The sequence below is a fragment of the Mesoplodon mirus genome (assembly GCF_964341445.2).
Source record: "Mesoplodon mirus genome assembly, chromosome: 3".
Classification (NCBI taxonomy): Eukaryota; Metazoa; Chordata; class Mammalia; order Artiodactyla; family Ziphiidae; genus Mesoplodon; species Mesoplodon mirus.
In genome coordinates, this window is record NC_138978.1 from 29,128,081 (window position 1) to 29,151,041 (window position 22,961).

The following is a 22,961-nucleotide window of genomic DNA, read 5'->3' on the forward strand; positions in this document are numbered from 1 at the left end:
CCCGGAACAAACTCAGGGCACCAGGTTCTCTTGGGGTCCAACCCCAACATCTCTCTCCCCCATTTCCCTGCGCACCCCAACCCCTGGCCCCGTACTTCTCTGTTCGAACCCAGCTCTGCTCAGTGCCCCGTCAGGGACGGAACCTCGGTACCGCCCCCTCCCGGACCCGCCCCGCCCCGCGACCCCGCCCTCTCGGCCCCAACCCGCAGGCGCGGCTTGGGGGCGCGGGACCACCCTCCCTCGGCACCGGACCTCTCCCTACCCGAGTCCCCGACCTCCCGGACCCGGGCCGGAGGGCCGGAGGAGGCGGGGAGGGGCCAAAGGCAGCACCGCCCCCGCCCCGCGGCCGCTCCCTCCCGGCTCCGTCCCTCCCGGCCGGCCTCCGCGCCCCGCCCGCCGCCCCGCGGCCCCTCCCGCGCCGCTCCCGCCGCCCGCCCCGCTCCTCGCTCGCTCTGCCTCCGCCGCCCAAACTTTTCTGCGGGCGCGTCTCCGCGCGGCGGCCGCCTGCCCGCCCGCCCCCGGCCCATGGGCGCCCCGCCGCAGGGGGCCTGACCCTCGCGCCGGGTCCCCCGGCCGAGCCATGGCGGCCCGCGCGCCCCCCGCCGCACCTGCGGCCGAAGAGCCGGGGGGCCCGGGCGGCCCCCCGCGCAGGAAGAAGTCTCGCTCCGGCGTGTCCGGCCTCCGCCGCGCCTTCAGCTGGCTGCGGGGCAAGCGGCGCAAGAAGGCGGCAGGGACCGAGGGCGCCGAACCGGCCGCCCCCCGGGCCAAGAAGGCGGACGACAAGGCCAGGAGGGCCAAGGGTAAAGGCCGAGGTAAGGCGGCCGGGCACCTGGGCAGGCGCCGGGCGGCGCCGAGGGTGCGGCCTGGGTGGCTCCTCTGGGGGTCCGCGGCGTGTCGGAGGTGGTGACTCCCTAGGCGCCGTTGCTTGGGGAGCGAAGAGCCCGGGGCTCAGTACGAGTACCCCTAGTCTGGCCCGCCCCGCTCCCAGAATTTCCCAGACTTAGCCCTGCCCCGCTCGAGATGGAGAGGACCTCCCGAAGGGGGCAGGAATCCCCTGGCTTAAGCAGGAAGTGCTGGCCGCCCGGCTCTTGGGACGGTGAGGCGGTGCCCCCTTCCCCCAGTCTCACTCAGGTTCTGCCCTCTGCTGCTGAGTCAGGGGGTCAGAGTCTTGACTCTGGCCTGGGGCCAATGGGAGAGGCACGTGGCCTTGCATCTCTGGTGGGGGGGTCCCTCTGGGTCTGGAAAGCCAACTGCACTCAAAAGGTGTTTCAGCCGTCGAGGTGGATCTGGGTTCCCAGCCCCACAGAGGACCCAGCACGGAGCATAACATGCTTTAGGTTCTTAGCAGTGTTAGCTTTTCCTACCTGGCCCCCCTCACCACTCACCTGGGCCAAACCGCAAACATCCACCTCCTGGGGTGGTGAGCTCAGGATCTGACCCAACTGCCCCACCCACCACTCCTTCCCCCCGCCGTGGTAGAAACGGTCCTGTGTTGGAAGTGTGCTTGCAGATGGGGGAAACAGGCCCAGGTTAATGGAGAGGCTGTACCTGGGGCAGCGGTGGTTACCTGAAGTACTACAGCTAATTCCCTGCCTCTAGGCTCCCTCTGGCCTGATGGATGGGCAGCCTGAGGGGAGGGGTGGCTGATCTGGCCCATCCCTACTGGAATCACTTTTCTTTTGGCCGCTTGCTTTGTTCTTCCCTCATCTTCCTCTCTGTTTCTGTCTCCTGATTGAGGTGGAGGGCATGAGTCTCTGCAAGAGGGTGGGGCTCCCATGGGGCCAGCCGTCCTAGGAAGTCTACCTTTCCTGTGCTCCTGCTGCAGTGCTAGAGGTGAGGAAATGGCGGTGTGTGCAGGCCCATCCCATTCCGCCTGTGTTTACCCGCCCAGTGTCCTTTAACCACCTCCTCTGGAGGATAATTAGATGGAACACTTTAGGGGTCAGGAAGAGGGTGAAAGGCCTCTTGTGTGATTGCATCCGGCCTGATCTTCCTTTTGGATATGGGCCCTGCTCCCCTGCAGCCCAGCCACAAACAGAAGTTGGGTGCTGGGGCTGAGATGACTGGGCCAGGCCCCATGGGAAGGTTTGCATGAGGGGTGTTTCCAAGGGCTCTGCAGTCCCCACAATACATGAAGTCTGTCCCAGGGCTGCCCCACTGGGATTCAATCTGAAGTCATCCCTACCACACTCAAGGGGGCATGGGTCAGAATTGCAGCAGGATGGATTGTGGTCAGACTGTCAGGATTAGAGATAGAAGGCTAGTGGCGTACCCCAGGGCAGTGGACACTTTTCCTCTGGGAGATCAGCCTGGGGGCAGGGGCTGGAAAAGCTGACTCTGTAGGTCCCTGCTCTGACAGTCTGGGTTAAGGGTCATTGGGTCAGTGGCAGGCCTCCCCCTGCCTTGTGTTTGGTATTGGGTAGCACTGGGCTTTCTGGGCAGCAGGTCGACCTGATTTGGGACCACGTGCACGGGAAACACCTCCTTGCCCCTGGCTGTTGTTTCCCCAGGTCTGGGGGTGGCCGCAGGTATGTCTGGAGGAAGTCCTGCTTCGTTTTGCTCCAACCTCCTATTATTCCAATTGTTTCCTTGTCACCTGCCTGGCCAAGCTTCTTTTCTGTTTATTAAGAGAAATAAATCCAATCTCTCTAATCTCCACTGGCACCGCTGGTCAGGAAGGGGAAGCCCAAAGAAGGCTTAACTCTTTCTGGGGAAAATGTTTAGAATGAAGATTGGGGGAGATGGGGAGGAGGCACACACAGAAAATTCCTGGGAGGTCAGGGGCCTTTGCTAGGGAGGTTGTTATCTCCCTGTTCCCAGTTGCTGAACCAAAGACCCATAGATGCAGGTCTTGGCTTCTTCTTTTTTTTTTTTTGCGGTACGCGGGCCTCTCACTGTTGTGGCCTCTCCCGTTGCGGAGCACAGGCCCCGGACGCGCAGGCTCAGTGGCCTTGGCTCACGGGCCTAGCCGCTCCGCGGCATGTGGGATCTTCCCGGACCGGGGCACGAACCCGTGTCCCCTGCATCGGCAGGCGGACTCTCAACCACTGCGCCACCAGGGAAGCCCCAAAGGTCTTGGCTTCTTTCATCTGAGCCCCCTACTATAAAAGGGAAAACTGAGCTTGGGATAGATTTTGAGCCTCTGTTTTCCAGAACCCCCGTGCTCCCCGCACTGCCCTGCATAGACTTAGAAAGGAAAGAGAGGAAGTCTGACATTTATTTATTATTCTGAATGTGCCAGAACCCGCCCCGCCCCGCATCCATTACCTCTATTATCATTTACAACCATTTGCAGATGGAAAAACTGAGGCTCAGGGACAGTGAGCGATTGATATGCCCACCTGGGATTTGAACTCAAATCATCTGACTCCAGAACTGGTCCTGCTTTCATGATTCTCCCAAGGACATAGACCAGGGGGTAAGGCTTAAAGATCTTCTCATCCAACCCATTGTACAGATGGGAAGAGGCCCAGAGAAAAGTGAGGGAACTTGATAGAGTAGGAAGAGTATCAGAGTCAGGCAAATTAATGAGAGTTCACATCCTGGCCCAGCAGTTAGCAAGCCCTGTGACACTGGGCAAGTAACTTCTCTGTGGCCTCACTGTTTCCATTACTGTCTCTTGAAGAGAGGGGACCTTCTCACTGGGGTAACCTTCCGGCTGGACATATCCTTGATGGGTCTGTGAGCTTTCCAAGATTCTTACAAAAGAGGATGTGAAAATTATTTGAAAGTGAAGTCACCATAGAAATGTGAGGGGTCGCTGTTATTGTGTTTGTGAGTTTATTCACCGGAGTTGTAAGGACCCAGTCTGGAAGGAATGGGCTTTGAAGCTGACAGGACAACTCCGTCCTGGGCCCTGGTCTGCCCCTCTCGGGCCATGTGACACCGGCAGGTTATTAACCCCTCCAAGCCTCAGTTCTGCTCTCTGTAAAATAGAGATAACAAATCCTGGCTTGACAGGGGTGTTTCAAGGATCAAATTAGAAAACAGACATGCAAGTGCATTGTGAATTGTGGAGCATGGTCCAGATGTCAGCAGGTTGCTGCTGTTGTGATGCTGAGGACTTGAGCATTAGCTAAGTTTATCCTGATTCATGTTTGGAAAACAACTCATTGGTTATACCTCAGATACCCGTGATGATGATGATTATTGAGGGGGGATCCACAGAAGGTGGAGTCTTACCTTTGTCCGGCGGAGGACTCAGGCACAGAAAAAGTAACAGACAAACAAACAAACAAACAAGCAGGAATCCATATTTTTCAGAAATATCATGTGGACTCTAGACAAGTGTGTGGGGAGGAAGTGTTTCTGGGACGGATGCCAGAACTGGAGCCTGGCAGATAATCGGGGGAGGCTTCCTGGAGGAGGTGAGCAGAGTGTGGAAGGAGGGCAGGGTGCTGGCTAATTTGAAGGGGAACATGAAGGCTGCTATGTGCCAGACCCTGGCCAGGCATGTTCATGAATGTTTTCCCTTGTTGTCCTCAGCACCCTGGGAGGTGGTCAGTTACAAACATTTATAGGTGAGAAAATAGGCCCAGAGGGTGAAAGTAAGTTGGTCAAGGTCATTCAGCTTCATTCATTTGAAAAAAACATATTCCTTACTATATAGTGTCAGGTATTGGTCAGTGTAATGCAAATATTTGGGACAAGACAGGCAAGGTTCTTACTCGCATGGACATGATGAACATAGCGTAGCCCTGACAGAGCCACTCAGTCTGTCTCCAGAGGCCATACTCTCCAAACAAGATAATATGAGGTTGGATGTGTTTCTGACTCGAGGAGAGGAACTGCTGTAGAGGGCACCCTGTGAGTGCAGCTGACAGATAGCCTTTGGTGAACCGGTCCCCAGGACAGCAGAACACTAGAGCACAGAGTCCTGGGGAGTATAGTCATGGGGGAGGTGGACAACGAGTTCATCCCTCCTGCCCAAGGAAGCTGCTTCCACCCACTTCCTCCCCCAAGTCAGCCACAGGACTGGAGGTGGCCGTCCATGGGTTCTCCAGATCAAAGTTAGGATCAACTTTGGGGAAAGGCGTATACAGCCCTCCCGAAGGTTTCTCTCAGGCAGTGGGCAGTGGCTGGGGGGTGGGCGCTGGGGGTGGCTCCGATACTGATAGAATTTAGGAGCTACCCTGCCAGGCTCAGCAGATTTAACCCCACGCACGTTGGCCACTCACTCAGGGAGAGCTGTGCTGGGCATGGGGTTATGGAGAGAATCCTGCGTTTGAGTTCTGCTTTGCCAAGTCCTGCCTCATTCTTGGCAAGACACTGTCTGTCTTAATAAAGATGGGGTTTAATGACCTCTGACCATTAGTGGCCCTTTCTCATTCTAGAATTCTGTGAGTTTGAGAATGGTCTGGAGGAGCAAGCTGGAAGGGGGAACTGGGGGTGGGAGCTATGTTCAGGGAAGGAGAGCCTACCTTTGGCCAGTCAGATGGACACGACATCGGGACCCAGTGGTCTGGATGTCATAGGAAGGTGGGTGAGGAGGCAGGGTGAATAATGCCAACTCTCCCTGCTGAGGAAGGGGGCTGTGTAGCTCTAAAGCAAAGTGAGGACCCAAAGGCACTTTGGTTAGTGGTCACTTTGCCTCTCTGAGGTCCAGGTGGTATCTGTTTGCCTTTCAATAAACACTCCATGTATTTCCACATTCTGTGCCATTGCATGTGCTGTTCCCCACCTAGTATGTGTTTCCCTTCCCTTTTCTATCCAGTACTTCTATTCAGCCTCAAGGCCTAGTCCAGTGTCATCATCTCTGTGATACTCCTGGGGAAATTATTGCCCCCAGACTCTAGAGCAGGGTGCTCAAGAGATTTGGAGTTGAACAACATATGGTTTTCTTTCTTTTTTTAATATTTATTTATTCGTTTATTTATTTGGCTGTGTCGGGTCTTAGCTGCGGCATGCAGTATCTTTTGTTGCAATGTGCGGGCTTCTGTAGTTGGCGCACGGGCTCTAGAGCACACGGGCTCAGTAGTTGCGGTGCGTGGGCTTAGTTGCCCTGCGGCCTGTGGGATTTTAGTTCCACGACCAGGGATTGAATCCTTGTCCCTTGCATTGGAAGGGGGACTCTTTTTTTTTTTTTTTTGGCTGCACTGGGTCTTCGTTGCTGCGCTCAGGCTTTCTCTAGTTGCGGCGAGCAGGGGCTACTCTGTTGTGGCGTGCGGGCTTCTCATTGCAGTGGCTTATCTTGTCACAGAGCACGGTCTCTAGGCGTGCGGGCTTCAGTAGTTGTGGCTTGTGGGCTCTAGAGCGCAGGCTCAGTAGTTGTGGCGCACAGGCTTAGTTGCTCCGCGGCATGTGGGATCTTCCCGGACCAGGGCTCGAACCCGTGTCTCCTGCATTGGCAGGCAGATTCTTAACCACTGCACCACCAGGGAAGCCCGGAAGGTGGATTCTTAACCACTGGACCACCAGGGAAGTCCCAGGATATGCTTTTCTGGTCACCTTCTTCTTGGGGAGGGGCATCTCAGTGTCCTTAGCCTGGGGCCTTGACTGATGTGATATGGGCAGGGCTACCTCTGCTGTGGGATACATCAGTGGGGGAGTGGTTTCCATAAAGGAGTCTGGGTCCACCTTCTCCAAGCCCCTCTGAAGTGATGAGCATTGTCTGCCTTGGGTCCAGATGGGAGAGGGGGTCTCACTAATTTATTTCACAAATACTTATTAAGTATTTAATATTAGGTAATAAGTACCTACTATGTGCCAGACTCTGTCCTGAGGATGAATGAAAGACAAGGTCCCAGTCCTCGTGAACCTCACAGTTTGAGGCGGGTAGTAGACATTGAACAAGTAATTAAGGGTCAAGAAGTGTGGCTAAGGAGGGAACAGAGTGATCCCAGGGGGAGATCAAAGACAGCTTCCCCAAGAGGTGACACGAGCTAAAATGGAAGAATGAGGGGAAGCTGGAGTTGAGGGATTTGCAGAGCTGGAACCAGGCAAGGCTCCTGCTGAGGGTGGGGACCAGCTGGCTGTCAGGTTCTGTGGGCACAGGCATCACCATACCTCACTGTTCTGAACATCCTGAGGGCAGGCCCTGGGCTGACTGTCTTTTCCCTCTGCCCTGCCCAGCGCGGGGCCTGGCACTAAGTGGCTTTGGGTGATAGGTGGGTAATCTGATATGGGCCCCCAGAGCATGGGTATCTCCAGATCCTGGGCGCTCAGAGCTGATAGCCTGAGATGTCACAGGGAGCCCTCATGGTACCATACAGATGGGCAACTGAGGCCCAGAGGAGGAAGTGACTTGCTCAAGGTCATACAGCCAACCAATGTTGGAGGCGGAACAGGAGCCCACACCTGCCAGGCTGACCTCAGCTTCCCCACTCCTTTGTTCTGGCTTCAAATGGAAAATCCCATCCCAGAAAGGGGCCTCGACCAGGGGTAGGATGAGAGGAGCAGGAAGCCGAGGCCAAGAAGGCCTCATCCATCCCCTCCCTTACCTCTGACACCTTCAGGGGCCGGGTCCAGCTGCCTTTCCCCCTCCCTCCTCACAGAGGCCCTGGATCCCCACCGGTGGCACAGGGCCCAGATTCTCCTGGAAATCCCCTTCAGGCTGGGGGGCCCTCCCCCCCCCCACTCTCCCTTTCCTGCCCCTGAAGCAGGGCTGCCAGCGAGGTCTGCTGCTCTGGGGTGGCTATACCCTGTGGCCAGAAAAATCTCTAATCTGTTGTCTGCAGAGGGCAGGGGGAGTGCCTCCCCTCCCCGACCCGCCCCTCGGAAATTCCCCTCTCCCCAAACCCTGAAAGCTGTCTCAGCTGCTCTTGGCCTGTCACATGCTGAAGAAAACTAATGAGAGGAGGCATTGTATATTGTTTAGGCCGCAGTGAATGTGGCGGGGTGGGGAGAGCAGGTATACGCACCTCTGCCTCCCATCTGGAGAACCCATGGACGGCCACCTCCAGTCCTGTGGCTGACTTGGGGGAGGAAGTGGGTGGAAGCAGCTTCCTTGGGCAGGAGGGATGAACTCGTTGTCCACCTCCCCCATGACTATACTCCCCAGGACTCTGTGCTCTAGTGTTCCACTGTCCTGGGGGCCGGTTCACCAAAGGCTGTCAGCTGCACTCACAGGGTGCTCTGTGCTGGCATGGAGGGGAGATAGAGACAGCTCAGCCTGCCAAGGGTTTAAACCCTGAATCTTCTGGCAAAGTGCATGCTTCCCAGGAGGCTGCTGGTGGGGTCTGTTCCAAGTAGGACCTCCTGCCTGCTTTAGGATACCCCCTCCTCCAAGCCCCTAGCCAGCCGAGGCCTTTAATACTATCCTCCAGGAGGGTCACGAGACACTCAAGCCCTGCCTTTGTGGTTCCAGGAGTTCTGGTCCATACGCCTACCATACCACCTACTTCTTCCCACCAGTCCTACCCGAGGCTCTCCCAGGCTCTCCCATGCACTTGACTCGTTGGTAATACTCTTCCTCCTGGATCTGGGAGCAAGCATAGCCTTTGTAGTGAAAGAAGGTAAGACTGGGAGAGTGCCTTGGACTCTCCTGCCTGTGCCTCTTCACCTCCATTAGCACTCAAGGTGCCATCATCACCACCTCTGCCAGTTTCTGTTCAACACGTAGGGATACCTACTGTGTGCCAGACACTGCTGAACCTGGGGCTACTAGGAGGAGTGAGAGGATCAGTGTCCTTGAGGAACTTGTTTTCTGGTTGGAAAGGGAGATACCAAAGCAAACTGTTGCCTTGAGACAAGTGCTGGGTTGGTGTTACACAGGGTGCCGGGGAGCCCTGAGGTGTGATCAGTATTGTATCAGCGGACAGCATTAATGCCTGTGGGAGCCCCAAGAACTGGGTTGGGGGAGGAGGGGGGTCAAGGAAGACGTGGAGGAGGACACTGTCTAGCAGGGCCTTGAGGACAGGCAGAGGTGGAAGAGGAAGGAGCATGTGTGAGGCCTGTAGGTGTGCACTGGGGAGCAGCAAGCAGTTGTGTGTGGCTGGAGCTCTGAGAATGAGAGGGGTGTGGTCAGAGATGAGGCTGAACTGGTGAGCGGGGGCAGCTCCTGCAAGGTCTCCTGTGAAGGCCAAGGTACCTGCTACACTCCAGACATCCTTCTAAGCTCTTTGCATGCCTGTCCTCACTGAATGCATGCCAAGGGATTTGGACTTTACCCTTGAGTGTTCTCTCTGCCCCCCCATATCACCTTTCCCCTTTATGGGCCTCAGTTTCCCCACCTGTAAATTAAGGGAATTGGGCCAGCAGATCTCTGAGGTCTCATCCAGCTCTGCCACTAGGACCCTCTTCTCTATGCAAGGCAGGGAGCCTGCTGCACACAGCGTGGCATACAGTGTATGCTCAACAAGTATTTTCTGGGTGGATGAATAAAATACCAGCCCCTCAGGGACTGCACTGTTGTCAACCTCAGTCTCAGCAAGAGATGGGCCTCAGGGAGGGTGTGGTTCAGCTTTAACTCTCCCATTTTGCAGGGAGGGAACAGGGTGTCTTGGAGCCACTGGGCATAAGAGGCAGCATGGTGTAGTGGAGGGGCTTGCCCCGGTGGCAGAAAGGATGAACCTTAAGGGGATTAGAACTGAGGGCCGTGGACTTCCAGCCCCATGCTCTTTCTCTGTCTATACCATGCTGCCCCTGGTTGGAGAGATGGCAGAGTGATCGTAAAGGAGAGTCCTTGCCTAGTATGTGGGGTCCTGGGCAGGTCCCTGGACATAGGGCACTTGTGAGAACTAAAGATGTGGGGGCCTTGGGCAACCTGGAAGTCTTTCAGAAGAGGTGAACCTCGGCCTGGGCTTTGAAAAACAAAGACTTATTTAATGGGAGATGAGAGAGAGTTAGGGTTAGATGCACACGGACATGTGCTTCCATGAATGTTTACCTATATGCTCCATTACTTACACATACCCCGACCCCCAAAGGTAGATAGATACGGGTATATCAGCAGACAATTGCACAGTCATATTGATACAGAAAAGCACATGCAATTACAGTCTTATATACAAACATTTTCACTTACATGCACTTACATGCACTCAAGCAGACTATTACACACTCAAATACACAAAAAGCAGTGATATTCAGCCAGCTTGAGGGAGTCACAATTATATAGGCAAATACACAAAAGCACACATCCAAACCTATGTAAACAGACTCAGTTATATGGATACAGGCATGCAGTCACATACAGGTGATGACACAGAGAGGAACCCACATGTTCAGGGTCACAGATGCACAACTACACAGCCACATTCAAGAACGCAAATACAAATGCCCAATTACATGCCCTCCTTCAAGGTCATGGAGAGGCACAGATAAAGTGGTGGGGTAGGTAGCCTGGAGCAGTGGGTATTGGACTCAGTCTGGGTTTGAGTACTGGCTCTGTAGCTTAATGCTGTTTGACTTTGGGCTAATCACTTGACTTCATGGAACCTCAATTTTCCCATCTGTAAAATGGAGATGATAAAAGTACCTACCTTACAGAATTGTTTTGTGCATGAAATGAAGTAATGCATGAAAGCAGTTATCACAGTGCCAGGCACATAGGAAGCGCTATATAAAAGGGTTCTATTGTTATTTTGAACACCATTACTACAGAAATACAGTCAGATAGATGTATTTGTACAAACAAGCAGAGACAGGAGATACACAGACACGTGACACTCACGGGTTGGTGGTTGGTGGGCCCTAGCAGCAGCAAGGCTCCAGACCCAGCCTGTCTGGAGCCTGGGCCCCTAGTTCTCTTGGTTCAACTTCAGTCCTCAGAGGCAACCCCTGGCCTGGGAGAGCGAGCGATCCGTCGGCCCCACCTGGACAGGCCCGGCCTTTCCCAGAGCACTGGGCGGGGCGGCTCAGCAGGTCTCCCAGGTCCTCAGAGGGGTGGAGCCTACGGGAATGTGCTCCAGGCCCCGCCCCCTGCCGGCCCCTCCCTCACCCCGGCCATTGGCCGCAGAGCCCGGGGGCGTGGCCGAGCTGGGGCTGGGGGCGCCTGCGGTGGCCGCCCGCGCTTCTCTTTGCCTCCCTCCTGTGGCTGCGGGCCCGGCTGCCGGGCTGGTAGGGCTGCGCTAGGGTTCCCGCGCCGGCTCCCGCGCCCACCATGGGCAACTCACACCACAAGAGGAAGGCCCCAAGCGGCCCCCGGGCCCGCAGCTTCTGGCGGTTCGGGCGGGCGGCGAAGCGGCCGGCAGGTAGGGGCTGGGGGTGGGGGCGGGGCAGGCGGGGAGGAGGGTCTTCCTGCCGCAGCCGCCGCCGCCGCTGCTGCCCCCTCCTGGGGCTTGTTGGGTGTGAGTTTGGGGGGCCGGGAATCCCCCGCACAGACCCCACCCCTCACATGCAGACAGAGACACATGTACGCACGAATACCCGCGGGCGGGCACATGTACATGTTCACAATTCACAGTCACATACACAACACCCACTCAGATGTACGGACATGCAGACACAAAATCACATACACATTCACACCCACACGATCGCTGTGGGAGGCACAGATCCTGAGATACAGGTACATATACCTATGTATACGGTTTACCCAGCCACACGAACACCACCACAGTCGCAGATTCAGACACATTCATGTAGGTACAGTTGCCCAACGTCTTAGGCACACGTATGTACACACAGGTACAAAACTGCACAACCAGCCAGACCCTAAAGCACTTATACATACACACACACACACACACACACGCACGCACATTTGTTCCCCAGGCTTTAGCCCGCACAGGCTGAAAGTTTGCAGGCGGGAGGGGAGACAAAGGTGGAGGGGAGAAGCAGGAAACCAGGGGCTGGAGACTCGAGCCGCCTCCATCTGGCTTGATCGGGAGTCGGACTGGTTCTCTGGGCTCCCTCCCCACCCCCATCCGCACCGCCGCTGCCTCTCTCTGTCCCCCTTCTCCCCCCACCCGCGGTCCCCATGGTCGCTGCCGCATCTCCCCCTTTCAGTGCAGCCACCGAGCTGGAACGCAGCCCTTCCCGGCGTGCTGCGGGATCTGTCCGCGGGTCACATTCCATCCTCCAAGTCGGGGGGAGGGGGCAGAATTGGGAAGGCCTCCAACCCCAAGGCTGGGAGCCAGGATTCCTGGTTCCCCCAAGTGGGTGTGGCGGTTCAGGGTATCCCTGGGTCCCAAGAGGTGTTGGAGGATGGGCTGTCTAGAGTGCCTACTTCCTCCGCCTGGTGAATCCAGACATGGGGTAGGGGGCAGGGTGGTGATCCACCCCCCACCCCGCAAGATAAGGGGTCTCCAACAGAGTCGGGTATCTGCTGGTTTTGGGGAATGAGAAAATCCCGGAGAAGGTGGCTTGGGGGGCCTCCCTCCTGTGGTGGGAGAATCCACCCATGACTTCCCAGGATGGCCTACATTGCTAGAGGTTCTGAATTGAGCCTGATGATCTCATCCCTCCATGCAGGGGGCAATAGAAAGGGCCTAGGCTGGGATTTAGGGTGTCTGGGTTCTCAGTGTGGCTCTGTTATGGGCTCTGTGACCTTGAGCAGATTGCTTTCACTTCTCTGGACCTCCCTGGCTCCTAGAGGGAGGCCTGTCTGTGAAATTAGGGCAGCTTAGCTTAGGTGACTTCTTGGGACCCTTACAGTTCTGGCTGGCTATTTCGTCGTGAAAGAGACTGAGAGAGAAGGTGGGCTTGTCCAAGGTCATTGACGGCAGTGGTTTGAGGAAAAATCATGATTATTAGGAAAAGGATTAATTAAATTCTGGTAGGCTCTCTGAGGTTCCTCAGAAGCTGGGTTGATGAGAGACTCCCGGACCTTCCAGTAGTCTCCCTGTCCCAGTAATCCTGAAATCTAGGCTGTGCCCACCTGTCTCTCCTCTTGGAATCGGCACCAAGGGGGTGGGGCTGGGGCCGAGGAATCTTCATCTGCCCTCGAATGGCCACTCTAATCTGATGGTTTCCTGAGAACCAACTGTGGATCCAGACTTGTGACCATTTGTGGTGGGGGAGAGAGAGATTAAGAGGGCTGTGTTTACAATCTTCTGCCCGCCAGCCCTTACGGAAGAGGCCTGGGGCTTCTAGCATCTCTTGTGCTCTTCCAGTTCCTGCTGCAACTCAAGGGTGAACCAGGCTTTAAAGGTGTTCCTAAAAACCCAGAAAGCAATGTCAAGGCAACATAGAAGAAAGCGTGGGGGAATATTCTAGGCTATATGTTAAAAGGCTTTTGGGTTGCGGTCAGTTTTAGAAAACTGGGGAGCTGGTATTAAAGAAGTAACTGTAGGGTTGGAATTAGTCCTGAATTGTTGATTAGACAAGAGAACCTGGCCAGGGATGCATTTCAGCTCTGGGGTATGGTCGTGAGCAAAGGCATGGGGTTGAGACTGAGTGTGGAGGCTGGAAAGCAAAGTAGTTGAGGTTTCTTCCTTGTGCCTGGGAGGAGAAAAAGTGAATGTAACCGTCAATCTCTTTGTTTTTACTTGTGCTGAGGATTCTAAGGCTTCCCTGGCTTCAGCCTCTGCTGACACAGGTCCAGGTATGGGACTGGGGCTTGAGTACTTACTCCTTTGATTAGTCTGTGAAAGGATGGGGGAAAGGATGCAAGGCAAGCAGAGAGGGCTGGAGTCTACAGGCCAAAGGGAGCCAGTGAAGGTGTTTGAGCAAGTGAGGAGCCTATGAAAGTGGTATGTTAGGAAGATGGCAGGTGCAGGCAGGACAGGTTGGGGGGTGGGGTGGTGAGAGTGGAAGCTCATAGAACAGTCTGGAGGCTGTTGCAGTAATCCAGGGGAGAGGCTGATGAAGTGAGGGCTGGGGACAGGTTGAGGGCTGTGGGAGTGGAGAGGAGTGGCAGCTGCAGAGACACTGCGGAGGAGGTGGCAGAAGTGATAGGAAGGACCTGGGATTAATCAGATGTTGAGAGTATGGGCCAGAGAGTGCTGTGAAGGCTTAATGCATGAGGCTGCTTGGCTGGGGGTGGCAGCAGAGTTAAATGCTATGCTAAACCCTTTACCTTGATTAATTCATTTGTCCTCCAACGGTCTTACAAGCTGTAAGCTATTCTTCCCATTTTACAGATGAGAAAGCTGGAGCTCAGAGAAGTTAAGCCACTTGTCCAAGGCTACTCAGCAAGGAGGTTGCTGAACAGGGATTCAGACCCAAGCCTGTCAGATTCCAAAGCCTGTGTTCTTTTTTTTTTTTTTTTTTTTGCGGTACGTGGGCCTCGCGCTGCTGTGGCCTCTCCCGTTGCGGAGCACAGGCTCTGGACGCGCAGGCTCAATGGCCATGGCTCACGGGCCCAGCCGCTCCGCAGCATGTGGGATCTTCCCGGACCGGGGCACGAACCCGTGTCCCCTGCATCTGCAGGCGGGCTCTCAACCACTGTGCCACCAGGGAAGCCCCAAAGCCTGTGTTCTTAATTATTTTAGGTGTAGATGGATATCCTCTTATGAGGGGCCTGCATGTCCTCCCGGTGGAGAAAGCCTGAGGCCCTGGGGGATTTGGACTCTGTGTGGTGCACAGGTGGAGGAAGCGCTGTGGAGGAAGGGCAGGGGTTGAAGACTAAGCGTTGAAGCCGCCAAGAGCTCAGAGAGGGAGCTGGTGGGCAGTGTGAGGGGAAACTGAGTTTCAAGGAAGGGTTGGTCCCATGTTACAAATGCCCTTGGACCACAGAGAAGGGTGAGGGTGAATAGGGAGAGGCCTTCTCACTGCTGCAGAGACATTGTAACCTGCTGGGATTGTTTGGCCTTGGTTCTCAGGAATCCAACTCAACCCTCCCAGCCCCAGGCCATCTGGGCACTTGGTCCTGGGAGGTATGGAGGATTGGTGGAGGATGTGAATTGGGAGCTCAAGGAGCACCCCCAGCACTCTGTCCTCTTCCTGTTCCCATGCATTATACTGTCAGGCTTACACACATGGCCCTCCTCCTGATAGGGTTTATTGTTCCCACTTTGCAGATGAGATTGAGGGAAGGGACTAAGTCATTGGTGGAGTCAGACTCCGCCCTGCCTCTGGACCTAGAGCACCAGTGGCCGCAGCTGGGAGAAGACCTGCTCCTGTTACCTCCCTTGCCCCCTTTCTTCCTGTTTCCTCTCCTTTACGGGGGTGGGGAGACTTGTGACCAACGGTATGTCTAGACTTGCTTGTGGGAGCCCTGGGCTTCCAGATAAGGGGCTGGCCCAGCCCTCTCTGGTCTGAGGGATCTGAGATAAGCTGAACCCCCTTGCTGCCCCAGGTCCTGACCCAAAGTGAGGGACCACTCCCCCCTTCTAGCGGCAGAGTCATACATGCCAAGGGCTCCTTAGAGATCATCTCCCCAACCGTCCCACCTCATAGATGAAGAAACTGAGGCCCAGAAGCAGGCAGTGTCTGATTCAGGATCATGCTTCAACTGAGGGGCAGTGAGAGCTCAGGCCTAGGACCTCTGACTCCCAGGGCAGTGGGATATCTGGTGTGGGCTCCGAATTCCCTTTCCTCCCAAACAGGGGGCAGTTAGGGTTGCCAGATAGGGCTAGGTCACTGAGGAGCTGATAGGAAGCTGATGTTAAGCGTCCCTTATCAGACCTTATCTTAATAATGGTTCTCAACTCCACTTGAGATTTGAAGAGAGCTCCAGAAGTGGATGGGAGAGGAGGCTTCTAGGGGCATGGGAAGCACAGCAGCCAGTATGAGCTGGGCTCACATCCTGATTCTGCCATTATTAGCTGTGTGACCTTGGGCAAGTCACTAACCCTAGGGGAGTGCCTCTGTATGGTGAGGGGGATTTAGTGAGACCATGTGTGTCTCAGTCAATTGGCACTCAGTAAATGCTGGCTTATCATCGTTGAAAGTGAAAAGGCCCCCACGCCCGAATAGGCAGAGGCTCCCTCTGATGACAACACTGTGTTTACACTTGGTTGCGTGGCTTTAACTTTCCCAGGCACTCTGTGCGGTGGGTATTAGTCCCACTTTACAGATGACACTGCAGCCCTGAGAGGCTGATTCATTTGTCCAAAGCCTGGAATCCAGACCTTCCGACTCCCAGCCTTTTTCTCTCCTGGCTTCATGGTGGCTGCCTCTCCGGCATCTATGAAATGAGGATAATCATGCCTTGAAGGAACAAAGGAAAGGGCTTTAGAAAGTCAGGATCGCACCCTGGCCGAAAGAGATTATTATGTTACTGTCGGCAGCAGATACTGACCGGGAAACTCATTACGACATTTACTAATATTATGGTAGCTAATTCCTCCCTGTGTTACTGCCCGTTCCCCCAGGCGCCTGTAGGATGGGATCCTCCCCTTCCTGTCCCAGGCGCTCCCTACTCCCCATTATTTACCTTAGAACCGGCCTGTCAGCTCTGCCCTGGCTAGGCTGGGGCTTTGCACTGAGAAGAGGAAGGAGGGAGATTCCCCTCGTGCAGAAGTGGGGTGCAGAGCTCCCCCACTTTGGGCAGTGACTGAGGCTATGGCCCCCTCCCTCCCACGCCGACCCCTTAACTTCCTGAGAATTAGGGTCACTAAGGCGTTTGCAGTGAGACCCAGGTTCTGGGCTCGGCCACTTCCTGGTTGGGTGACCTTGAGCAAGTCACTGTCCCTCCAGCCTTGTGCTCATTTGTAAGAAGGGAACTCACACCTCCCTTTCAGGTTTCTCATTTGCTTTCTTCGCGACAGTAGCAGAGGAAAGTGTTTTGAGAACTGTAAAGCGCCTCCGCCTGGGAGTTATATTCACTTTTGTCTTGCCTCTCAGAGAATAAAATCTACTTATGCTCTGGATTCTGCTCCTATGGGAAGGCCCGGGTCCCCTCTGGGCCTTGGTTTGCCCACCAGTACAAGAGTGAGGGGCTGAGACTTAGGGGCCTCCAAACACCCTGAATCCTGGCTCCAGAGCAAGGCCACCTGGGCAGCTGTGCCCTCCCCCTTCATTCCTCTCCCCTGAGTCAGGCCGGCCTGGCTACGGGGCGCGCCGCAGCCCCCGCCCCTTGCTCTGGAATGGGGCAGGTTGAGGCCTCACCCCGTGGAGGATGTTGCCAAGACAGTGCGTACGCATGCGCACAGGTGCACGTGCCCTTGGGGGGCGGGGGCAGGGGCTCCCTTTCCTATTCCTCTCTGTTTCCAGGCTCAGGGGGGCCCCAGAGCAGTGGGTACATGCATCTGCCCTTGTGTACATGCAGCCACCCAGCAGGGCCCTGCGTGAATCTGCGCAGTGGCGCTCGGGTGTGGGGGAGGGCGTGGACTAGGGAGGCGTGGGTGTGCTTTATGGACTTGGTGGTGAGAGCGCCAGCCAGTGGGGGATGGCCCCAGTGAGGCTTTTTGGAGGTGCGGTCTGCACACTTCTGCTGGTGGTCTGTATCTCAGCTCCCTCCGGAACTTGCAGGTGTGCTTCCTGGTGTGCTCTGCGTGGCCTGGAGCAAGGTATCTTCTCAGATCCGGGAAGCCTCCTCCCCTGGGCAGGTAGGGGAGGCAGAGGCTGCGTGGTGAGCCTCAGTCCCAGGCTGCACCTCTGGACTGTGCTGGGGCTGAAGGTCCTGGAACACGGACTCCAAGTGTGGCCTTAGGCAAGGAAGGTCCTTCCGCTCTCTGGGCCTCAGTTTCCTTGTGAGGTGCATGCTCTCCATCCGAGACTCGGGTTGCTGAGCCTCTCCCCAAACAAGCTACAGGTGTGTAGACCTACGCCTGGGGTGGCTCAGAGGGACCTCAGGCTCTGGCCAAGGCGCGGATGGGGGGCGGGGGGACGGGGGGACGGGTGTTGCTGGGGGAACCAGATGCTATCAAGTGTGAGAGCCTTGGATCCTGCTGGGGAATTTGCAGCTGTGACCCTGACTGCAAGCTATGGGCCTGGGACCTTGATGAACTGATGTTCCTACCACCCCCCCCACCCCCCCCCCACCCCGACTTAGCAGAGCTCAGCCTTTAGTTTCCCTGGTTGGGAGAAGCTGAGCATGCCTTTGTCCTGCATGGTTGAAGGCTCCAGTTGTGGAACCAGCCAGAGCTTGGGAAGTCACCTGGCTCTGTGAGCCTCACAGGTCAGTTACCAGGAGAGTATCTCTGAGTACCTGCTTCGAAGGACTGTTGTCAGATCTGTGAGGGTAGAGACTGCCTTCCACCAGCGCCTGGCATGGTGCCTGGCATGAATTAATCACCCTACAAGTGTCGGTCTACTGCTCTTTTCTGTTTGAGTGGGACTAATAAGAGGGATGGATGGGTTTGGCCTAAGAGGGAGGGAAGAGGGGAGGATGTGGTCAAGAAACCTCAAATTTGGGGGGATGGTAGGGTCATCCAAACCTTCTTCAGAGGGAGATCAGGTTTGTAGCTGGCACAGTGGGCAGAACGTGGCTTTTGGATTCAAGTGGTCTTGAGTGTGAATGCTGTCCCGCCATTTACCAGCTTTATAATGCTTGCCCTCTCTGGTGTCCATTTCCTCATCTGTAAAACGGAGATAAAAGTGCCTACTTCTTGGGAATTCCCAGGCGGTCCAGTGGTTAGGACTCGGTACTGTCGCTGCGGGGGCGTGGGTTCAACCCCTGGTTGGGGAACTAAGATTCTGCAAGCCGCACAGCACAGCCAAGAAAAAAAATGTGCCTACTTCTTAAGAGTGTTGTCTAGATTTCAATGATCTGAGGATATATACTATCTAGCCCCACAGAATTTTGTTCTCTAGAGAGCGAAGGCTCAGCTATCTGCATGAGTGGTCCCTGAGAAGTGGCACAGCAAATGGGGAAGGACCAGTAGGAGGATCTTGCAGCATGGGAGCCATTGTGAATTCTTAGATCCCTAGGGACTCAGAGAGAGAGAGAGAGAGAGAGAGAGAGAGAGAGAGAGAAAGGTGCTGTGAGAGAGGGGTGTCCTCAGGTGAGTCTGGGGGACAGCACTTTATAGTTCACAGACCTTCTCTTCCACAGTCTCAGCTACTCTTTTTTTTTTTTTTCTGGCTGCAGCGCGTGGCATGGCATGCAGGCTCTTAGTTCCCCGACAAGGGATGGAACCCATGCCCCCTGCAGTGGAAGCACAGAATCTTAACCACGGGACCACCAGGGAAGTCCCTCAACTACTCTTTTTGGAGTTGCCAGGGGGAATCTCTTTTAACACCGTCAATACTCAGCTGGACCTTTAGTACTGACCTCTTGGGGTTCTTTGAATAAAATCCTGACTCTGCCAAGGCCTCTGGGGCCCTACCTGACCTGGCTCCTGCCTTTTCTCATCTCCTGCCATTCTCTCCCTTGCTCATCATATTCCAGCCACACTGGCCTACTGTCTGTTCTGAGAAAACCACCCCACCACTCCTGCCTCAAGACCTTTATGCTTGCTGTTGCCTCTTTCTTTTCTTTCTTTTTCTTTTTCTTTTTTTTAAAAATATTTATTTACTTATTTGGCTGTGCCAGGTCTTAGTTGCAGCACGCAGGATCTTCGTTGCTGCATACGGGATCTTCATTGCGGCATGCAGAATCTTTAGTTGCGGCATGCGAACTCTTAGTTGTGGCATGTGAGATCTAGTTCCCTTACCAGGGATCAAACCCGGGCCCCCTGCATTGGGAGTGTGGAGTCTTAGCCACTGGACCACCAGGGAAGTCCCTGCTGTTGCCTTTTTCTAGAAGGTTCTATGCCCAGCACTTGCCCTGGTTGGCTCCTTCTTTAGGTCTCAGTTCCAATAGCCTTTCCTTGATGCCCCCTAAAGTCACCCACTTCCTGTCACGTCTCCTCAGCCCTCAGTATCTAAAATTATTTTGCTAGTTTACCTCATTCGTGTATTCATCGAATATTTATTTATAAAATTTATTTTATTTATTTATTTATTGGCTGTGTCAGGTCTTCGTTGCTGCGCGTGGGCTTCGTCGCGGTGCATGGGCTTATTGCGGTGGCTTCTTTTGTTGCGGAGCAGGGGCTCAGTAGCTGTGGCTCGCGGGCTCTAGAGCGCAGGCTCAGTAGCTGTGGTGCATGGGCTTAGCTGCTCCGCGGCATGTGGGATCTTCCCGGACCAGGGCTTGAACCCGTGTCCTCTGCATTGGCAGGCAGATTCTTAACCACTGCGCCAGCAGGGAGGCCCCTCATCGAATATTTATTGAACTCATAGTATGTGCCAGACACTAGGGATATACTGGTGAACAAGATAAAAGTTTTCCAATAGCTGTAGCCCCTAGTACTAGTTTAATAAATATTTGCTGATTAAATGAATGGATACAACAATCTTTTAAAGAGGAGTTCTTAGCCTTGTCTCCATGTGAGGTCATGACTTGTATGTGATGCAGCTGGATTTGAACCTGGACCTGACTTCCCTCCAAGTACCTTCCCTCCTGCCCCCCACTCTTACTGCCCTCACCTGTGGCTAATTCTGTTCTCCCTGCCTGGTGATCCAAGAGAGTCACTGAGTCACAGAGTGAGACCAGCGAGAAGAATCCTGGGCTGTGGAGGAGCAAGAGGTCTGTGTTGAAGGCCTGCCTCTGTTGTGTGACCTTGGCGAGTTCACAGTGCTTTTCTGGCTGTTGATGTTACATTACTGAAGTGGGAAGATAATCCTTTGGAAAGTCTGGGGCTGGACATACACGTGAGGGGTTGTTAGCACCAGCCACTGTGATTCTGCGCTGGGCATCTCCCCGGCTTCCCAGCACTGTGTCCTGGGCTGGCTCCTGCTCCTCCAGGGACCTCTGCCAGTGTCCTTGCCATCCGCCCAGGCAGTGCTGGGCTTCTGCCGGGCTGCTCCATGCTGAGAGCCCCTTCCCCAGGGAATCACCCTCACCAGCCAGGAGGACTTGGGGGTGGGCACCATGCCAAGTCTAGTGGCTCTTCCACCCACCATCTGGCAGCCGGCACCCTTGCCTTAGCACTGGCTCATGACTGTTTAGAAAAGGACTTGGGGACAGGGGTAGTGGGCTGCCCCTGGAATTGAGTATCTTTGGCCCTCCTAGTCATCCTTTGCACAAGAGCCGAGCACCCAGAGACTCCGGGCCTCAGTTTCCCTGTTAGAGTCTGGGAAGGTGCCTGCTCCTGCCCTGCACTCGAGGGGCGGGGTCGGTGGATGGGCGGGATCAGTGGTGAAGGTGGGAGGAGGACCTGGAGAGTAGCCCCTCCCCCTCCTCTGCCTGGAGCCGGCGCTCTGCTGCTGGGCGGGCGGACTCATCCCCTCAGCGCTGGGTTATGGTGAAGGCATCGCGCGGCGTTCTGGAGAGGTCACCGTAGGGGACGGTCCGAGTGGCGTCGGCAGTCATGGTGGTGTTCCTGGGACGCCACCTCCCGGCGCTTCTCGGGCTCTTCAAGAAGAAGGGTGAGTGGGTGTGGCTGGGGGGGAGATAAGGGATCCCCGACACCCCCATTTGCCAGACCCTTACGTAGAATGGGGAATCAAGGCCGGGGAAGGCAATGGGGTGGGGGATGAGGGCTGGTAATGAGGCCAGACTCCCCTGTCCGCCGCGGTGCCTTTGTCCAGCGCTTTCCTACTGCCTTTGTTTGATTTATTTCTACTTGTGTTTCAGAGGATGGCTCTAGGTGTCTCTGACCTTGAAGCCTGCAGTCCTCGGGCAAGATTGCCTTCCTCCAGGGGTACTCACGCTTTACTGGGTACATCCCAATACCTCAGTTCCAAGAGGTAGTGCACCCCCTCCCGGGTCAACTCAGTGTGTGTGTGGGAGGATGGGATGTGGGGAGCAGGGTAGAAAGGAAAGTAGCACCCCTGGAAGTTGGGGAGCAGATCAGGGGAATCGTGTTTAGAGGCCGGGGGGTGAAGTTTTGAGGGGAGGGGCCTATGCCCTCCTCTTCCTAGGAACTGGGCTTTCAGGCCTGGATTAAGATGTGGGGGCCAGAGGGCCCCCAGTTTGAGTGTGATTCAGGAGTCCCCGCGGGAAACCTGGAGTTCAGTCTTGGCTCTGACTCCAATTTGCTGGGTGACCTTAGGCAAGACCTTTCCTCTTTGAGCCTCTTTGTGGACTTGTAAAATCAGGAGGGTGCGGAGAGGAGGATCACTGAGAGACCTCCTAGCTCTGACCTTGTGGGATTCCTGAGGATTCCCTGGGCAGGAGCTTGGCTGTTGAAGAATGCGCTGAGGAAGGCAGAAGGGGCAGTTCAGGTGTCTGAATTGAAGACCCTGATCTTGGGGCGTGGCCCTTTAAAGGGCTTGTTTTGTTCCTGTCCCTCCACAAGGTGCTGCCAAGGTCACGTGACCCTCCCAGAGCTTTTGCTTATGTTGTGGGTTCCGTGTAAAGGGGGGCTGGGGCTGCAAAGTGCTGACACAGCCCCTATTCCCAGGATTAGATGCCCAGCTCCTCCATGGGCGGGGCCTGTAACAATGTCCTTTGTAATGGACCCCTCTGCACCAGGGCCCTGGGCCTCCAGGAGAGGGGGATACCTGGGACTGTTCCCCAAGAGAGGCTGGAGCTGCCTCAGGGGGAGTGGAGTGGCTGGGGTCCCTCTTCTCCCCTCCCCAGCCTACCCTTCCACTAAGGGACAGCTGCATGGGTGATTAGGGGACCCAAGTGGCCATATCCTTGGCTTAGCCCACACCCCAGGACTTCCTGGGAATCTGGTTATGACCTTTGCTGGTGCCCACCCCTTCCTAGTGTCCCATGTGTCTTTTTCTTGGACCTGGGCCAATGGGGTGTACAAAGAGGTGGTTTGTTTTCCTGTAAAGTGGAGCTCAGGATCTGGAGACAAGAGAAATGTATTTGCTATGGGCTATGTGTACACTGGAGTGTCTTGCATGGGGCCCTGAGTGACAGTTGTGTGTATATTTGGGTACTGTTTGTGTATATACAAAATGGGGACTGTGGGTGTCATGTGTATATGTGGCGGCTGGGTGTGCTCTTGGTGTGGGTACACAGATGTGGTTTTACTTGGATGCTATGTGTTTGTATACATACTTGAATGAAGCCTGTGGGTGTTGTGTGCATATATGGTGGGCATGTGTGCCCTGGGTATGGTGCCCTGTATGGGGCCCTTTGTGTGGTGTGGGTGCTCAGATATATGTACACTTGGATTATAGCTTGTGTATGTACTTGGGGGCTGTGTATATTGAGTGTATACCCCAGGACTGTGGGTTGTGAGTACAGACTGGGGGAAGTAGGCACTGCATGTATGTGCAGGTGCCCTGTGCACTCTGGGGACTGTGGGCGC

The 22,961-nt window shown here is 55.3% G+C and overlaps 1 protein-coding gene across 3 annotated transcripts in view; it reads left to right on the forward strand.

The window, feature by feature from the left end:
- The first annotated feature begins 447 nt into the window (after positions 1–447).
- NHSL3 (NHS like 3) overlaps positions 448–22,961 on the forward strand; it is a 29,332-nt gene continuing 6,818 nt past the window's right edge. The window contains exon 1 of one of the 3 annotated variants that reach the window (XM_082611896.1): positions 448–812. In XM_082611896.1, coding sequence (XP_082468022.1) covers positions 581–812 — 232 coding nt within the window. In that variant the 5' untranslated portion in view covers positions 448–580. Of the gene's footprint in view, positions 813–1,751; positions 1,834–22,961 lie in introns of those variants that run through there. The other 2 variants (XM_082611895.1, XM_082611897.1) reach the window with 2 other exon arrangements.